This window comes from Antennarius striatus, chromosome 18 (assembly GCF_040054535.1).
Source record: "Antennarius striatus isolate MH-2024 chromosome 18, ASM4005453v1, whole genome shotgun sequence".
NCBI classification, from domain to species: domain Eukaryota; kingdom Metazoa; phylum Chordata; class Actinopteri; order Lophiiformes; family Antennariidae; genus Antennarius; species Antennarius striatus.
The window spans coordinates 10,771,173-10,791,060 of NC_090793.1; the positions used below are offsets into that span (position 1 = coordinate 10,771,173).

At 39.1% G+C, this 19,888-nt stretch overlaps 1 protein-coding gene across 8 annotated transcripts; it reads right to left on the bottom strand.

The window, feature by feature from the left end:
• Positions 1-866: 866 nt before the first annotated feature.
• LOC137612342 (rab effector MyRIP-like) lies at positions 867-19,870 on the bottom strand. 8 transcript variants are annotated; one of them, XM_068340832.1, is made up of 15 exons: positions 19,675-19,870; positions 19,076-19,248; positions 15,225-15,446; positions 12,047-12,183; positions 10,442-10,522; positions 10,180-10,277; positions 9,528-9,602; positions 9,130-9,285; positions 7,904-8,033; positions 4,324-6,680; positions 2,949-3,128; positions 1,956-2,117; positions 1,742-1,828; positions 1,580-1,640; positions 867-1,004 (listed from the first exon to the last, which is right to left on the bottom strand). In XM_068340832.1, exons 2-15 carry the CDS (start codon positions 19,183-19,185, stop codon positions 988-990), a joined length of 3,873 nt encoding a protein of 1,290 aa, XP_068196933.1. In that variant the 5' UTR covers positions 19,186-19,248; positions 19,675-19,870; the 3' UTR covers positions 867-987. The 8 variants fall into 8 exon arrangements, with proteins under 8 accessions (XP_068196933.1, XP_068196932.1, XP_068196931.1 ...); XM_068340831.1 differs by having other exon boundaries at positions 1,580-1,643; XM_068340830.1 differs by lacking the exon at positions 867-1,004 and having other exon boundaries at positions 1,507-1,643; positions 10,189-10,277.
• Between the last annotated feature and the right edge of the window lie 18 nt (positions 19,871-19,888).

Consider the following 19,888-nt stretch of genomic DNA (forward strand, 5'->3'; position numbering starts at 1 on the left):
CAAAACATTAATTGAGCATTTCTGCACGAGATCCTTCCTAATCCTGAGTCTTACTACTCTATATGAAGGAAATGTTTGCCTGATCAATATATTTAAAATATGATTTTTGCAAAAAGAGGGATGTATTGAAAAAGATACAGAAATTTCACGTTAGATTTTTTCTTGAACAATTTTGACACATAATGGAAACAGGCCAATTCATGTTTCCTGAGGGATCACATCAGTGATGCTGTCGAATGTTTTGAGATCATTACTCTCAAAGCTGACTCTTATTTTCCAGTAGGTGTTTGTTGGTCACACACCTGCAGGGGAAGGAATGTTATATTCTGGTGTCACTTCCTCATCTGAACGCCCCTTCCCCCCAATACTACATTCCTCACCTTCATCCGAGAGGGAAGCTGAATGCAGTGTGTTGTCATTTTTGTTTAGTGTACATTCAGACATATGCCTGAATGTAAGAAAGGCATAAAACAAAAATGTATAAATAAAACATTCACAGGCATGGAAAAATACAGATTTTTTTTTTTTTTTTAGAAAACACAGTTGCTTTCCAACATGTGTAGTCTAATATTATGACATAATGGTCAAAACACTGTCAACTGCAGGGTTTATTCATGAGCTCTTCTGCTAATAATTTAAGTGTCTTTTCAGTCATATTATGTAGAATTTTATTTTGTCAAAAACCTGAAGAATGTCTAACAATGCTAAAATAAAGTCTATCAACAGTTTAAAACAATAGGATAGGTAGTGTAATGGATTTGATGTAGTAATCTTACTTTCTGGAAATCAAAAAATGTCTTTTGTCTTTCTTTTATTACAAAACTGACACAAGACTCAAAAGTCTGAACAACAGCACAAGTATTCTTGTTTAGTCTTAATTGAATTGAATAAAGGCAGTAAGTGTGTAATGACAGTCCTGCAGCCTGCAGAGTGTCGGCCAGCACAGGGCTGTGGTGGAGGAAATGCAGAATGTCCTGACTCCATGACTTATGCTTCTTTGTATTCTGAAAGAGGATTGCACAAAAGTGAAAGTAGACATGATTTTATACTCCAATAAAACTAATATAACATCAAACGCTGTTGGCTAGGTGGATATTTCATAAATTCAGTAAAATGTCTCTAACTATTCTCAGTCATGTCTGCACTTTTATTGTGACGGATCTAAGACACAAAAATGTGTCGGTATAATGTACAGTATAATGTGTGGATAAACAAAGGACTCCATTACCCTGTAATGCATTACAAGCGCCATCCAAGCAGGTGGTCCATGAATGTTTAGTATATTTTGAACAAAATGTGTGAAGTACATTCAGAAACTACATATTTTAAAAAGGTCTCATTTGAGTGTGCTGTTGAGTTGATTATGCATTATACACAGAAAATACAGGAGCAGTTCACTGCTGAAAAAACAGCAGAATATCTGTACGGTGCTAAAATTGTTCAGAGAATACAGTTTTTTTAGATCTATGTTTAACCATTTTGTCTTTTAGTGAGTAGAAAAGCTTAAATTTCTGTCAACAGGTGGCAGTGGCTTTCAGGCTTTTTAATATAATAGTTGAATAAAGCGTGTGTTTGTTACTTTTTACTGGGGGAGCGGGTAACCTTCTCCTCAGCAGTCTCGATGAGTCCAGGGTGGCAGCCTGCTAAAGACACATTTGAAGCATAAAGATTTTGTTTAAAGAAAAATAGTTGTGCGACTGTTTTGGTCATTGCACTCTTATGACAAGCGGTGTTACAGCACCATGAATGGATTGGGCCTGCGTGACTGTGTGTCCACATCGAGGCCTGCACTCCTCAAAGCAGCAATTCTGGCTGAGATGTCACCAATCTGAAGAAACAAACACTGGTGTTATCTCACCTTTGACCTTTACACATTCATAAAGCCTTGTTCAAGGTAATAATAAGCAGTAAACATTTCATTAACATAAAATGGTGAACAGATAGCTTTAACCCACCTGCAGTTCAGACTGTTGGACTTTGGCAGCTGTTGATGCTATCTGCTCCTCAAGGAAGGACAGCTCCATGTCAGATGTGGTGTTGCAGATGTTCCTGGCACACTCCTCAAGCTCACCTAGCTCCACCTCCAGACTGTAAACTGCACCAGCCGCTACGTAAACCTGAAGCACAAACAGTTCAATACAAAATATATATTTAAAACCTACTGCAACCCTCTATTTCTAAGCTCATTTTGTATTAGTATATCAAAGGTACTAGTTTTACCTTTCAGATTTTCTGAAATATTTTCTAATGTCTTAATAAACAACCTGTAACTGATTTGTACTTCACACCTTTAGGTTATTTGCATTGCAATAATTCCCTTGTACACTATAAAGACTAAAACTACTTTTTTGATCTAAAGAATGCAGCTGGAAGTTGATCAGTCTCTCAGGATTACACTATTGAACCAAAAGGTGATTTTTAAATGCTTCCAGACAATAACACAGACAATGCTAGCTCATGAAATTCTGTAGTATGCTATTGCTGATCATTTAAAATCGGTGGCTGAAATCAGCTGATACCCAGAACATAATTATAGTTTTATCAAAAAGTGCCTGGTGTCATGGTTCTGTTCTTTTTGTATCCTCAGCAGGTCTGTTTTTGTGTTGAACTCATTTTCTCCAGACAGGTCAGGCTGTGCCAGGGGTGTGGCTGGCCCCTAGCAGGTGACGAGGCATACCAGTTCCCACTCTTCATATCAGCCTCTGCTCAAAAGGCCTGGCCTTCTCTTAGGAGAGTGCCAGATAATTCCGTCCTGTTTTTCAATGTTTGTGGACTTTTGTCATTTTTGGCTCCGCTGCTTTAGATTTTCGTTGCTCACTCGCGTTTTTAACGGGAGCAATAAAACTGTTGATTTTTACTTTCGTGTCAGTCTCTGCTCCTTGTGGTCAAGACTCAAACAATCCTTAACACAGTAAATTAAATGTAAACTGGCATGAAGCTCAACTTACATTCTCCTCCAGTCTGGAGAACTGCTGGTCCATTGTTTTGGGGTTGGTGTTCGGAGGCAATGAGATGGTGGAGCTTCGGGGTTCATCTCTTCCATCCGCCTCCTGCAGCAGGTCCTCAGTGGCATTCAGAACCTTCAGAACTTCAGTGGTGATACTGCGTAGAGACGCTGCAGAGTACTTCTGGAACACAAAGGAAACAACATTTCTAAAGATAACTCTTTTCTTTGTATTGCCTGATCAGTTGCATAACTAGTCTTGTTCAACCTTATTATTGTTAGAAAAACTACCAGCATTAAAATTTAATGGTTTTTGGAAGCTTCTGTTCAGCAATAACACTTAATTGAGGAAATTTGATGCATGAATGAAAAAAAAATCCACCATAAATGTAGTAATTTAGGAACATCGGTATTGGCTTCTGAAATTCACAATGTCAGCCACATTTAAAAATCCAAACAATGTTGAAAATGTTGTGTGAAATATTTAAAGACTTTTTCTAGAAAATATATTGAATAAAATGTTCAATCTACATGGGGAAACCTAAATGTTCAATGTTGAATCTTTAGATATAAAGTAGTAACATTAAACATTTACATTTAACAATCTGGTTATGCATTCGCATGTCACTTAATATATTTTTACAAGAAAATTAATGACAAAAATTGCTATAAATGTGATTTAAAAAAGGTGCCTTTCACAAAACTTTTTCAAATAAGCTAAATGTTGCAGAATGTTGCTGTTAAAATCCGTATGTGCTACTTTACTATAAACCTGCTTCTGAACCAGCTGTAACACCACACTTAAACACACAATTACAACAAAATAAGGTCTCACCTGCTCCAGGAGACTTGACATAAACGCTACAGTATTCAATAGTTCTTTGTTGCTAACCCACAGCACACAGTGAAAAGCACGAGAGAAGGAAAGAAGACAGATGGAAAAGACTTTCAACATCAAGCATATTATTAGTTAAGTCATTAGGTTTGGTTCCTTTACAATACTTCACAAACTGTTTAAGAAAATTAGGTATCAAACTCCTGACAATTTCAGTATCATCTGACCTGGGATAGGCTTTCTATGGCCATAATTTGCAATGGGTTTTTCTTTAAAAAAAAAAAAAAGCCACTGGTGGCACAAAGAGAGCGAATGTAACAAAAACACATTAACCCACTCACTGACTTCTGCTAAGCTCTCATCTGCAGAAACCCAATCATCTGATCCACTAATCATGAAGAAGAAGTTGAAAAAGCTAATTAGTAGCCCTTTAGTTACAATAACCTTTTCATGGCCAGGTAAATTAATCTTGTAATTTCAGTTAGACTGTTGGGTTTTGTTTTGGATTTTTTTGGTAAACGTCGCAGCTAATGTTTAAAATTACCTCGGGGGACGGTAAACCCTCCAGACGGGGTGTGATGCTCGGCTCTATGTCATCTGAAGTTGCTCCAAGTGTTCCATCCTTCTCTGCATTTTCACAGCCTCCTGCAGTAGTCCTACCTATCTGTGTGACTTCGTTAGTCATGATTTTTCCTCTTCTGTCCTCTTGTTCATCCTCCACTTCCATACAGATAGATGTTTGAGTGGCCTCAAGAGTTTTGCTTATCATAATTAGAGATTTGTCTTCTTCTAAATTTATTTCTGTGGGGGGATGTGTATCTTTTTCCAGCTCCTCACTCTCTCGTCCATCCACAGCTGACTCTGCCATTGCATTATTGCCCCAAATATTAGAATCTTTTGAACTTCCTTTCTTCTCTAATGATCTTCTCTCCGCACTATTTTCCATCTGTATTTTTATGTTTTCATCCATCTCTACATCTTCTGTTCCTGACTTATTAATCCCATTTTTTGCAGCGTCATCTTTTAATACCTCTCCCCCCATATCTTCCAAAGTCATCATCAGCATGCTATTGATTATTCTATCAAACTCTGCATTTTCCTCATCGCTGTCTACTGCTTTCTCCCATTTCTCCTGACTATTTTTGCATTCAGTGACCCTTTCTTCGTCTTGTCTCTCTTCTCCCTTGCTTCTATCTGACCATCTTTCCTGTCGTTGATTCTCTAGTTGGACTTTTGTTTTATGTAGGATTATTATCTTCTCTGTTTGGTCTTCTGTCAACTCATGTCTTTCCTTGATCTCTTTTCCATTTCCAGCATCAATCAAAAATCTTTCTTTACATTCTTGCTCCTTTATCATCTTTTCATCCTCCTCTCTTGTCTTTTTTTCAACCTTCATGTGATCTTCTTGGAGATCTTTTGATTGAATACCCACAACATTATCAGTAGTTACGTCCTCATGACTGGTCCTCCTCTGTATTTCCTCAATGTCATCCTTGAAATCAAACATTTTCACATCCAAATCTCTGAGCGATTCTCTCCAATGCTGATTCTGTCCAGAAGCTTCATCTCTCACGACACCAGTGACTCTCCCTTCACTGACTCCATACGTCTGATGCTCAGGGGGATCAAACTGAGGAGCAACAATTAGACAGGATAAATCACGCAGCTGAGCTGCTTGTACTGATTCTTCTGCCTGTAATTTCCACATGGTCTCATCATCTATCACCTCTTCACCTTCCTCACCTGCTCTGTCTAATTCATCCTCTGTGGAGGAAAACTGTGTGGCATTAATTTGGTTAGCTAATTTCCACACTTTGACCACCATCTCCACACTCTTCCCATCCTTCTCATCCTCCATTGACTTCTCTTCATCCAAGAGGCCAATTCCATCCAGCTCATCCTCTGTGGAGGAGAAATGTTTTGCACCAACTTCTCTCTCCAGCTGACAAATTTGACGAGTAAGTCGGTCTGTCTTTTCCTCCCTCTGTTCTTTATTCATGTTCACATGTTCAGCTTTGTCCCCCTCCCATTCTTCTTCACTCTGGCTAAATTTGTATAAGACATCATCAGTAGAAGTGACATATGTGAGTCTGGATTGTGCCACGAGTTTGTATAATCTGTCTGTCATCTCTTCATCTGATTCTGACCCTTCATCCTCTTCTTCTGTTCTGCCCCCATTCCAGTCGATGCCCATCCTCCACACCCTTCTATTTTCTTCATCACGATCATCCTCTGCCTCCGTTTGTCCGTTACTGCCAGGCTTCCTCACTCCATCATTTTCTTCTCCTCTGTTGGAGGGAGCAAAAACTTGTTCCACTAGGTATTGCAGTTTTACTGTGAGCTCCTGGCATATCTGATTGTCTTCTTTGAATCTACTCTCCTGCTCAACAGAATCAGGCGTCATGGCACCAGAGGTTAAAGTGTCAGGGGTCACAGCATCAGAAGTGTTCCTCTCTTTCTGATCATCCTCTTCAGTCCCTTCTGCATTAAAGTTTACATCGATGATGCTGGTTCTGCGGGATGATGAAGGACGCCTGATCTCTGCAGGAACTTTCCTCTTGAAAAGACCCAGCAAAGATTTGTTGGGCTTCCAGTTCCTGTCAGAGTCTCTGCTGCCTCGACGGCCAATCAGCGAGGCTGGGGCGTCCTGAGAGTTGAAGTTATCTTTTGTTATCTTCCTGTGAATCTCTGGAAGAAAGGTGCGCCAGGATCTGTTGGGCTCAGGTATGGTTTCTTCATCAGAGCCCGGATCTTGGTAGGCAGACACCAGCCGAGAGTCTCTCCCCAAAGCACTGTAGACTGGGCTTTCCCTCTTGGTTAGCACATTGCGATGAGACAGCTGTGAGCTCTGCAGGGCGATCCAGTTCCCATCTGGGCTCTTCAGCACTGAGGGGCCACCTTCTTATGCAAGCACACACACACACACACACACACACACACAATAATATAAACAAGTAAAGGTGAAAATGTAAAGGCTGGTATCGTCTGAAATGTATTATTATATCATTTAGATATATGATCTTCTGATGATGTGATTTGATTTTAACAAATAACTAGAGAAGAGGCAAGGAGAACTCCATCGTAATACAAAATTAATTCTGATGGGAGCTTCTCTCTGCTTTGACTTGTTGCAGTAACAACACATTTTTACATCCCGCGAGGTGATGTATTGTAATTGTCAGTGTTTGTGTGTTCGAACGTCCGTCCGTCCACCATATATCCTCACAACTGATGCAGATAGAAAGATGAAACAAAAAGCACATTACTCGGGCACCAAAGGGGATAAAAATGAGATGATGACCTTGACCTTGAGAAAACTAGGTCATGGTCAAATTTCAACTCATCTACTCATCGCAGATTTTTGGAAGGCAGTCACGTGACACCGTACACGCATTCTATTGGCAGACAGCATCCGGAAGTGTGCTACATTCTGTGAGTCTTGGACTTATGTGAGACTCAAAAGTGCTCTAAACAGTCGATAGTAGTGTGGGAAAAGGTAATACAGAGAGCAGGTGGTTTAATATCACTATGGGGAGGGTTCATAAACATTTAAATTACTGTAAATTATAAGATAAATAGTTTGTCGCTCTATTGCGGAATTCATTAATCGCGTGTGGTTCCTGGAACGCATTAACCTCTAGGAACGACGATGCACTGTATACCTTTTTAGGTAAACATAATGAGATATAATCACAAAGCCACAAAAATGTGTAGGTCAGGGTAAAATGTTGAATTCAGGGGTTTCGTGGGATGTTGCAGTCTGACTGCCTTGTTGTATATGTGACGGTGCATGTTAGTGCATGAGAGTAATGTATAGTGAGTGAGTGGATGTTACTCACTATTGTTAAACACAATATTACTAACATTTGGTCAGCGCTGGTTAATTCTAAGGTTTAATTATAGTGAGATGCTCCTTTTTTTTCTACACTACTTTATCGAAAGATCAAAGCACAGGTTTTTCTTGTCTGAGATGGTCTCATGTGGCATCTACTGGCAGAGATTGTGAGCAAAATTTAATACCTGCTGTTGCAAATTAAATATTGAATAGAGTAAAAAGTTCCTTACACGATAAAGCATAAAAGAGCGATGATTTGCTAAAAACATTATCTGAAAGATCATCTTACCAGCATTGTCCAACTGGTCTACACTCTTCCAGGTTGATATGACTGACCTAGATGCATCCTTTTTTAACAACCGTTCTTGTGTCTGACTTGGAGGGTCAGCGTCCAAGAGTGAGAAGGCAGAATGTGACCTCTGAGGAGAAACAAATGAGTCAAATCAAAAGTAGAAAACATTTTGTTGTAGGACAGTTGCCTCTTCTAGTTTGAAGTACAGTCATTCAGAGGACATGCTGGATACCAGAGATTAGATACGTAAATACACCAGAAAGGTATATCAGGGGATCAAGCAGATCACCAACCATAATCCCAGCAACCCCACAGCAGATGGCAACCCCTCTCTGGCAGAGGAGCTCAACCACTTCCCGGTTTGAGAGGGACACACCACCACTACATCTGTACCCACTGGCGCCTCTCGTTACACACTACAGGAGCATGAGGTGAAAAGAATGCTGAGATCGGTGAACACGAGAAAGGCAACGGGCCCTAATGGAGTGCCGGAGTAGGCAATGAAGGACTGTGCGAGCCAGCTGGTCGGGGTTTTCACCAAGATCTTCAACATATCTCTCTCTCAGGTGATCATTCCATCATTCATGCCGAAAAACATCCAGAATCCAACCGGTACCGAAAAAAAGATCAACAGCTCCCTCAACGACTACTGTTCGGTTACACTCGCTCCCACCATCATGAAGTGCTTCGAGAAGCTGGTCTTAACTCGTATCATCTTGGCCCTCCCTCCTGGTTTTGACCCCACCAGTTTGCTTAAAGAACCGGCAGGTCCACGGAGGACGCCATTGCTACAGCTCTACACTCTGCTATCTGAAGGCTGCCTTTGACACCGTCTGCCATGCTTCACTGTGGAGTATCATACAGACCATTGGAGCCCTGCAACGATCTTAGGTGGTGCTCTTCAAGCTGCTCCACAGCAACGCACAAAGCTGTGTCCGTATCAACGGCAGAGACTCCGACCGGTTTTCCATCTCCAGTGGTGTTTGCCAGGGCTGCTTGGCCACTCCTCACATTTTCAACTATATTGTTTACCATCTGATGTCCAGGGTCAGTGAGCGAGTTCCCTGAGTATCCCTCGGCAAATACCACCTGACTGACCTGGAGTATGCTGACGACACCATACTGCTCACCCCATCCTACAGCCAGCTGAGAGACGCCCAAGGCATATACCCCGAAGAGGCAGAGAAGCTCAGCCTTCAAGTGAGCTATGTGTTCTTTCTTACCCAAAGGACTGGTTGGTGTTTAAAGGTAGCAGCATGATCACGGGTGGACTGAAGACTATGATGATGATGAAGATCAGCAGTCAATTTAAGTTCAAGTGGTCGATTCTGGTCATATTCTTTCTTCATCCCAGTCAAACTCTTCCGCCTGCTGATAATCTAAGGGGAAAAAAGACAGAAACAATGCCTCTGATACAACGCAGGACTCAAAAAACTGTTTGTGTTCCAATCTGCATTGACTACATTGTCCTGCAAAAAATCACCAGTAGAGACCCTCTTCCTGATTTACATGTGAATATCATGTGAGTATCATGTCCACATATGCAAACTATATAACATAAGTTAGTGGGCAAAATGGGTATTTACAGCACAAACAGCAAATGATTTTTAATTATTTTTACCTTTTGCACAATAGTTTTGGCCAGTTCGTCAATGAGCTCCCCTCTGTGCTCCTGTAGATAGTACGCTTCATTCTGCTAGTAATCAAAGAAACACGAACAAGAAAGCTATACAGCAGCAGCAGCACACAAATACACACCATCACTAATCTACTCTTGGTCTTACTTTTTACCTATGTTCTGCAATGGAGCAACTATAACGAAAAGCAATTTCCCCCTCGGGGATTATTAAAGTATTTTGATTCTGATTCTGAAAGTAGAAGTACATCCAGAAATCCTTGATGTGTGTGTGTATCTGTTGTTGATATGTATCTCTTTGCAATCATTTTACTTCTTTTAGTAGCCATTTAGTATCTCCGTAGACTAGATTTGCTTCTTCTTAGTCTGTTTTTTTTTTGTCTCCATTTTGTAGTCGCTGTGACAATGACTATTTATACAGTCATTGATCTTATTGCAGTGGTGGCAGTCGTTTTTCATGGTTGTTTTGCATCTATAATCACTTTGTGTGTATTTGCTGTCATTTTGAGCCTCTATCAGTTATTGTGTTTGTTTGTGGTTTATATCACACAAAAAAATGCTTTGCAGTATTTAGGAACACTCCAACAATAAAAGTATGATTACAGATTGTTTATGTGGTGTGAACAAGACAAATCACCTGACTGACAGTGTCGCACTCAGCCTTGGATATGGCCTCATCTATGGCTTCCTCTGCCACCCGCATGGCCACAGTCAGCATCTCTGCCATGCTATGCTCTTAACACAAACACAATCAAGACTTTTGTTGCTACCCGGGGATCCTTCCAACATTTAGAACTGAAGAAAAGATGTAATTTACTCTTCTTAAGAAGAGAGTATTCTCTTTAGTTTAAATGAAATGCATTACCGAATGCTCTAAAACAATTGTGAAATCTGTGCACCTTCAGTTTGTCTGTAGAAGGCCGAGTCGCTTCCACAAATGCTGCCCTCATTGTAGATACTCTCTTCATAGGCACTACCCTCTAAAAACACAGAATAAAAGACACACAAATGCACACACACACATATTTACGCACACACACACACACAACCATAGATTATTTCAGTGGGAAAAGTCTGAAAAATGTTTCAGTTTAGGACAAGTACAAAGAAATTATCTGTCCCTAAATAAATTATATTGAGAGAGCCATCAGTAATGGTTTCCAACTTTGAGCCTTGAGCTCTTTTGAATATGTAAATATTCAAGCACAATGCAGCTATTTGTAATTGTATAAGTGCATTAAAGAGGCCTCACATGTGGTATTACCAAGTGACCTGATCCATTTGTAGTAAGCTCTGGGTTCAGAAGTACAGCAGAGTACATCGGGTCACTTTGATTATTTCAAATGACACAGAAAGGATTGAAATCCAAGCAATATAACAATGAAGCTCTTTATCCTTTCATTCATAAAAAAACAGCCAAATGCTAGTTAACTGAGTGTGAGTTAAAAATCAGCTTTATTGATTATGAAATAAAAATCAGCTTTATTACTTTATCTATTTCTGGTATGGATTATATGTCTTTGTTCTCTGGTAGATGTATGTGTGTAGTTAGCTGTGTTGTAACAACTAATGGATCAGGACACATGGACATGAGTAGACCCATAACCAACACCGCTGCAGCAACTAAAGGTCACAGTAGCCCCAAAAGTACCATGACTCTCTCCACAAGGCGAGTCAGGGTGACATACACAAATATGTAAATGTACTATATACAGTACTACGTAAATTTACTATAAAATGTTGAATAATATGAAAATTTGATGTAAATAATGGAAAGTTAATTCTATAGCTGAAATTCTAATAGTTTAAGAAATTATTGGCACTTTATAAGAATTAAATTCAAACCAACGATCCTCAAGAAAACTGAAATATGGACACCTGAGCAGAAAAACCTCTAAACATCCTTCTTTAACCAGTTAATACATTTTAAAAGTTGTTGAAACCATAACCTGATAGAGATCATCTAAAGTATGATAAGCAAATGTCAGATGATAAATTACAGGTACATACAACACAGCAAGTGTTACACTGATTGAATCAGCACGGAGATTGGAACCACAATAATAAAGTATAATAATACAGTAGCAGCAGTAGTAGTAGTAATAGTAGTAGTAGTAGTAGTAGTAGTAGTAGTAGTAGTAGTAGTAGTAGTAGTAGTAGTAGTAGTAGTAGTAGTAGTAGTAGTAATAATAATAATAATAATAATAATAATAATAACAATAATAATAATGTCACTTCAAAACCTTCTAAATTATGCTGTAAACTCACAATGTTTAAAATGCCAACAAGTAATTTTTTTGTTAAAATTCTATTTCCAATGTCAATCTTTGCATTCAGACTCCATATAGATACAATAAAGGATTTCAGAAACCACTGTGATCTCATTAGTTCCAGCAAGTCAAAGACTATTGGTGCAGGTGAACCCCACATGTCCTGTGACCATCAAGGAAGGAAAAACGACGCATTTAATCAAACATAACTGCAATAATGAAGAAGTGCTTTACCAGTATGCTCTGACAGCGCACTCTGCACCACCAGCTGCTTCTTGTACAGAGTCTTTAGCACTTTGGAGCTCCCAAACCTCTTGAAGTGCCTCTTCACATTAGTGTAGAACCACTCCAGAGACTGCATCTGCAACAGCCTGACAAACAAGAGTGTTGTCATGTGAAGTGAAGAAATACTTCTATTTAAAATCAGACACGCATCAGGTTAATTGGCCAGTCTCAAATTGACCGTAGGCGTGTATGCGTGTGTGTTTGTCTGAGTCTCTGTGTGGCTCCGTGGTGCACTGGCGTCACGCCTGGAGTTTCCTCCGCCTCACGCCCCAAGCCGGCTGGAATGGGCTTCGACTCCCCGCAACCCGTGACAGTGGATGAAGTGGTTGTGAAAATAAATGAATGAACGACTAACAGCTATCTTGGATACAAGCCATGTACATTAAAATAGCTGTTCAGGTGTAAGTATTCCTCTGAACACAATGTTTAAAGTTTGATGTTTGCAAAGTCATACAGTATAATATGAAGACATTTCCACTGGTATTTTTTGGAATAGCAATGGAGCAAATCAAGAGCAAAAGACAATCATAACTTTACAATTATTTTTTTAATTAATAAAAATAATTAATAATCTAAATCCCTAAATCCCTCAGCTCTACCACTTCTACTTCATTCATTGCTACCTGGTCAGCAGATCTACTGTTCTAGTTCTCTTCTTGCTCTTATAACACTTTTTCAGTTTCAGCAGGAAGTTATTCTCAGTAAAAGATTATTTGCCCTGCACTCCAAACAGCAGACAGACAGATGACTAGTTGGTGAACATCGTGGTGCATTGGTAGTTTGAGAGTTAGATGAAGGAGTGGATAGGGAACAACACAGGAGAGAAGGACTTCCCATGTCAACACAAACAAACAAAAAGAATGAAAATGTTGCTCCAAAGGAGCACGTGTAAATAGGTGTAAATAAGTAACAGATTTATAAGAGGTTTATTAAATATTATTAAATAAATAAACACTCCGAGCATGACGTCAGTGCATTGCGGATTAGCCTAAAGAGGTAATGCCTTTATAATTAGGATGAAGGCTGAGATGGAAGTACACAGCGTTATGGAATTTAATTTGTGTAAATGTGACATGTCTTATCCTGCTGCTATTTCCAAATAGCAAATTTGAAAATGTGCAGGATGACATAGTTCTTTTTCATTCATTCATTTTCTGCCACTGAATCCGCTGTAGAGGGTCACTGGGAGCTGGAGCCTATCTCAGCTGGCATAGGGCATGAGGTGGGGGACACTCTGGGCACGGCACCAGTGCACCGCGGAGCCACAAACAAAGACATACAACCACACACACACACTCACTCCTACGGGCAATTTGGGACCGGCCAATTAACCTGAAGCACATACTTTTGGAGGTGAGAGGAAGCCGGAGAACCCAGAGAGAACCCACACAGACACAAATATAATTACATCCCGCAAAGATGTGATGTACAGTCAACCCTCGGTTTTTGAACATAATCCGTTCCAGAAGGCTGTTCGAAAAGCGAGTTGTTCGAAATCCAAAACAATTTTTCCCATTATAATTAATGTAAATAATTTTAATCCGTTCCAAGTCTCCGAAACTTTTTAGAAGTTTTTTTTTACTATTTTACACCATAGACTGCATTGTATACTGTTTACCATAAATAAAAAGGGGTAAAAATAGACGCTGTGTTTTATTTTAATGAAAGATATTCTATCGAACTTTGAACACGAATGCGCTACGGAGGAAGCATCCTGGGCATTCGAGTTCACTCCGCTCCCAAGTGAGTCGCGTTCAGGTACGCTCGGCTTCTTTCGGTTTGGTCGAGAGCTGAATTTTGGTCGAGTTCAGAGACGTAAAATTCTCGGATTTTCTGGTCGAAAACCGATTTGGTCGAGAACAGAAGCGTTAGAAAACTGAGGTTTGACTGAATTGTAATTGTCAGAGTTTGTGTGTTCGTCCGTCTGTCCACCAAATATCACAACCATTGCAGATACGTAGAAAGATGAAAAAAAAACCACATTACTTGGGGGGCAAAGGAGATGAAAATAAATTTTTTTTTTACATATCTCAGGAACCCGATAAGATAGAAAGACGAAACAAAAGGCATTATATTCAGGGAGGCAAGGGGATGAAAAGATCACAACCTTGACATTGAAAAACCAGGTCAAGGTCAAATTTTCACTTTTATACCTTTTTAGGTACATATCTCTGAAACCTGATGAGATATAATCACAGGATATACTGTATAATCATAGGTCAGGGTGAAATTTTTGAATTCAGGGGCGGGATGTTGCAGTCTCTCACTGCCTTGTTTACACCTGTAGGAGTATGGAGCTCAAAACAAGTCTACATATGAAGACAATGGGAATATGTGCAATCTTTCTTCTTTCCAAATTTAATATTTTTCCCGATGCTTATACTTGGTGGAACAAAAACACAAAGCTGCTTTACTCATTGTGACATTTGCAGTGACTGCACTTTAGAGTGGCAGAACAACACCCAGCGCATGTTTTTTAAAGAAGCTAAAACATTAAGACCTGTTTAAGAAGAAGTCATCAGTAGGACAAAATGTATTTGAGTGCAATGGAGAGGATAAAGATAGACAAAGATGATGATGTTTGTGGTCATTTCTAGGGATTCGTGATAACCAGTTTTTCTCTGCTCAGAACAGCTAAAAAAAAACTTTATTTCTACATTTAAAATCACCAAAATAAGATACCAAACAAAGGAGTATTACTTTTAAAACATTCTAGAAGGGAGAAACTTTTCACAGTGGTTTTGTCATTGAGATGACTCTTACTCTGCTTCCATTAACAGTAGAATTATAAAGTTATATATACATATTATAAATACTCTCTGTCTCTTTCTCACTCTCTTGTTTTTTTTCCTTAATTTTGTCGATTTTTTTTAGTTTGATAAATGTTAAAAGGTTAGATGCTTCTTTGTCAGAACACACACAGTACTATTGAAAATCTTCTTTACGTGAATCTCTTTTGGATTTTGTATCAATGTGATTATTTTGTAATTTGACTTTTATGAATAAACGTGATGTTAAAAATCAAAAATCTCTCTCTCTCTTTCTCTCTCTCACACACACACACACGCACACCCACACGCACACCCACACACACGCACACGCACACATGTACTTCAGTCATTCTCACCTGCTCTTTTGGCAGGTGGTGCAGAGCCAGGCTTTTTCCTGCTTGTTGTAGACCCGGCAGGCCTTGCAGATGTTGTATTGGCAGTCTCGACACTGGCGCTTGGGACTGAGCAGGAAGATAAAGGGGGAGCAGCAGCGGATGCAGCAGCGCTGGTTGAAGCAGCTCTGGCGTGACAGCAGGAGGCAGCGAGCATCCTCTTCAATCAGCTCCTGCTTCAGCTCACTTTGGGGAGGCATGGGAGGGATGGCAAGAGAGAGGAAGATAGTGAAACCAGAAATGTGTGTGCAAGAGAAAGTGCAGAAAGATTAAGACAAAGTCTGTATAAAATTATCAAGTAAGCAGAATAGTTGAATGATTATAACAAAATTAAAATATAATTACATCAACAGTGTTGTGGTGTCTTTAGAGAAATATTCAAAGTCATATTCTCAATAATAAAAATCAGATTCAATTTTTTAGATGGGAGGTCATTTAAACACTTCCTGTAAAGGAGATATTTATAACAAGCATCAGTGGAGCATCAGCGTACATCCTTGACAGAAGCATGAGCTTTCCTGTCTAAATGGCTCCAAACTATAACAAATATTTATTACTACTGAAGTAAAAAATTTCATTATGTCTGTTATATTCTGCAGTGTGTGTTTATATATTTACACTCAATATGTGGGTCTCTCAGGAGCTCAGTGAATTCCACTGTGATAGGATGCAAACTGAGCAACAAATGCAGTTGTGACAATTTCCTCGCTCCTAAATATTCCACATCAACTGAAACCAAGTCAATGCAGGTGAGCGACTACTTTTGGCAATATAGTATATATAACTCCAAATGAAAATTTCATGGTGTCCCTTATATTGCTGCCTGAAAAGAGAGGCCACTATACTCAGTCAAGCACTACCCTCCATTAATGAGCTTTGCTGGTTGGCGTAAATATCTCCGAGGCAGAATACACAGAGAACAAGTAGAATAACCTCCAGAAATACACAAAAACGCGAAAATATATCTGTGATTCAACACGACAAAACCACAGCTATGAAGCTGACAGTGGAAGACAAAAACAGTCATTATCCTTCTCATCTGAATATTTATAGTCTGATATGAAACATAAATGTTCAGCAGCAGTTCTGTCCCAACACACACAACAGTCTGAATGAGCTTCATAGCTTCAGGAATAAAAACAAACATGGAGACTCTAGCAGTGTCAGTTCCAATAATCCTCACAAAATGTGTGCTTGCAAATGTACCAAAGGATGTTTAATAATAAGAGTCTTTTAAATGGATTACATGCATCTGCAAAAGGTAAGATTTTATCCACTATTATATTAAAATCCAATCTACCAATGATAAACACGTCTCCAGATGTGTGTGTGCGTGTGCGTGTGTGTGTGGGGCGCTTTGGAGTGTGTGCAAGAGTGTAATGAAAATGCATTGAATGTAATAATAAGTAACTACTAAGTTTTGTATTGCTTCAGAGATCAAAACTTTGGTTTGTTCCTCAAACTTTAAACCAGATTACAATGGATTAATGACAATAAATCAATGTGATTAGCATTGGTGTTAGTGAACCTGGCTGTTGTAATAATTTACATAAACCTTGCATTGTGATCTTGGGCTATTTGCCTCTTTGACGAAAAAATTGTTGTAGCGATTAGATAATGAGGTCAGGCACATTCATCCAGCATATCGGTCGAGTTATCAACGTGTGTGCCATGTTTCATTTATGTGTAACTCTAACATTACTGTGCCTGGTGTTGCAACATTCAGTCCAAATCAGATAAACAGTTTAAATCTGCGCAACTCTGTATTCACCACTTATCTGCATTCCTTTCTGAACTTCGCAGTTCATTTTTCTTTGCTTCTGTCAATCAGTTTACAGGAGGGATCATTTCCTGTTGTTGGTGCAGAAATTGACAAGGAATGAGATAACAGTATGTATTTTGGATTTGATGTGATGTCTCATGATGGTACGAGATCTTAGCTGTAAAATATACTTCTGGTGAAGGTGGGGTGAATGTGCTCTGCATGATATATAGTAGCAAGTTACACTTAGAAAAGGCCTTCAAAGTTTCTTCCACACATAAACACTCTGAATGTGTATAAAAATGTTCTAATCCCAGTCAAAGGTCCAGCTGTACGCAGTGCAGGAAATAACAAGATTAACAAAACTAAGCACCTTTTTTAGCCTCACTTGACGAAAATAAAGAATCCGGAGAGCTCACCACTTAATCACTTTGAATAATGTCACATGGTGTCTTGACTAGAAGCCCTCCAGTTACCACGGTAATCTCATTTAGTAAGAGTTACGTATGAGGTAAAGAGTAGCTGATTTTAGACTGCAACTACAGTATTTACAGATGTACTGTATTGTACTTATAAGTACAATATAAGTAGTAAGTACAATATATAACACAATATAAGTACAATATTATTTTACCTATTAACCTTCATGAGATTATAACTTTCAGATTACAAACACAAATGAGTGATACTTAACATTTCTATGTTGCATGGTGTTAGTTAAGGTTGTCTAAATGTTCCAACATTTACATCAAGCATAATCACACCACCAGTGAGTGTGGTTAAGGGGGTCGTCATTATCCAGGAAAAGATTATGATCTCTCAGAGAAGATACCTCCAACCCCTATCAGCATGTGTCACTACTCCTAATAGCATATATGAAATGGAATTAATTGTCTTAATTTACAATGGTTAAGTTTATGTTGTTCATCCTTATTACTTGTGTGCATTGCCATATTAATGGTAAAGTGAACAAAGGAAAAATGCACAAGGGAAAAAAGCAGGAGGAGCAGAGTAAAAGAGGTAATGACATAAATACTTTGTGTTATTTAGGAAGCAGACAAATTCTGAACCATTGTGCACCACCACCCACTCTGATACTAAGTACAAACCACTCAATGAGCTTTGTTATTATGTTTTTGTGTTCAAACACATTGTGTCTGGGCTAAAGCAGTATATATGGACTAAGGAAGTTGTTCTGGGTATAACAGGAAAGGGAGCTGACTTCCTGCTCAGTGTTTGAGAACACACTTCAGAGAAAGCGGAATGAGAGCCAAACGTACCTTACATTAAAACTGTAAGGTATGTTTTACTGAGGTTCTGGATTAAAATACAGAACTTCAATTTCCTATTGTGTTTATTTTTCTCCACGGGCCCTTGAGTTTTTTTCACTCTCCTGACATTTTTTTTTTCCAGTTAGTTTGAAACCACCTGTGATACAGGATGAACTGAGTACAATTTAAGCTTTGATTATCTATATCTTGACCATTAAAAGTCGGTCCATCACCAACCAGCAGAAAGACAAAATTAGTGACTAGCTGGTAAATACTGTACTGAATCTTTAAGGTGCTTCAAAGCCAAAGTTGAGAAAAAATAGAGATTAAAAAAAAAGATAAATACTAAATTTACTTTTGTTAGTCTGCCATGTGTACCCTGCCTCTTGCTCATACCAAGCTAGGACAGACTCCAGCAACACTCGTGACCCCCAAGGCAAAAAAGCCAAAAGTAAATCATCAGATGATGATTAGGTTACTGCAGCCAATCTATTTGTCAAACTATGTCTTCCCTGGAAGTCTGTTTCATCACTTTATGATACACTCGCCCCACACCCCCCAAACACTAATATCTTCTTGCATGGATGTGACATGAAGTCAAATCCATGACCATGAAGGCCCACTCCCAGGTCAGGCTTGGATTATTATACCGTTTCCAGCTCAGACCCCACTTATGTCATCACAAGGTAATGGGTAACTCTAAAAATTAATGATTGTATCAGCAACTATTAATTTGAGACTAGTGTTTTGACAGGCGTGTCAAACATTCCTCACAAACTAACCAGAGCCGCTCCTCCTCCTTCTTGCGTAGTGTCATGTCCCTCTGGACCACCTGCAGAACATGCTCTGCCTCGGTGTCCGTTAGTCCTGACAGATCTAGTTTACGACCCATCACTGACACACCTTCAGCTCACACTTAACTCCTCTGACCAGTCGAGCTGCTTGCTGATTTCATCTGAAGAACAGACAAACATGTAACACAGTTATGGTGATTTAATCCACCCAAACAGAGACATAGCACTGTCACCAGTAGACTTGAAGCCAAACCTACCATTACAGAAAATAATCAAACTATAGCTACTTTAGAAGATAAACATGATTCAAAATCCATTAATATTATGTGGTAGTACTTAATAGGTAGAAATCAGAAGCAAAGAAACATTATAATGTCAAGATCATCATACTGAAGCAATTATACAACTCCTGAATTGTTCCACATTTTATTTTACCATAACCTGGAGATGTTTTTAAATTGAGCTTTACAGATTTTAAAAGGTAATTTATACACCAAAAGCTGTTTTAATTCCTTAATTCTGTTAACAAGAGATTAAAGTGGACTGTTGTTAATGAACTATTTCAGTTTACATTTTGTCGCTCATACCTGTATGTTTCAAGTTCGGTTCCGTTATCCTTGATGCTTGAAAGTGTTCGACGCGCCTTCACAGCCAGAATTAAGAACATACATAAGTACAACCCAATGTGAGACCACTATCCAGCGAGCTGACCACAAATGTGTTACTGAGCTTTTAAAACCCTGAAAAACCTTTCTCTCCGTAGCTGAGAAGTTTCATCCAAGCAGTCCGTCGTGGTTTCTG

Bases quoted from the DNA above. Each gene is read 5' to 3' on its own strand.
- LOC137612342 (XM_068340826.1), bottom strand. From the start codon at position 19,185: ATGGGTCGTAAACTAGATCTGTCAGGACTAACGGACACCGAGGCAGAG. The intron at 8,034-9,129 runs GTAAGAAAGAAC...GTTTCTCCTCAG, and splicing joins AACACCAACCAGTCCTTTGG to AGGTCACATTCTGCCTTCTC. The intron at 1,829-1,955 runs GTGGGTTAAAGC...TTGTTTCTTCAG, and splicing joins TCCAACAGTCTGAACTGCAG to ATTGGTGACATCTCAGCCAG.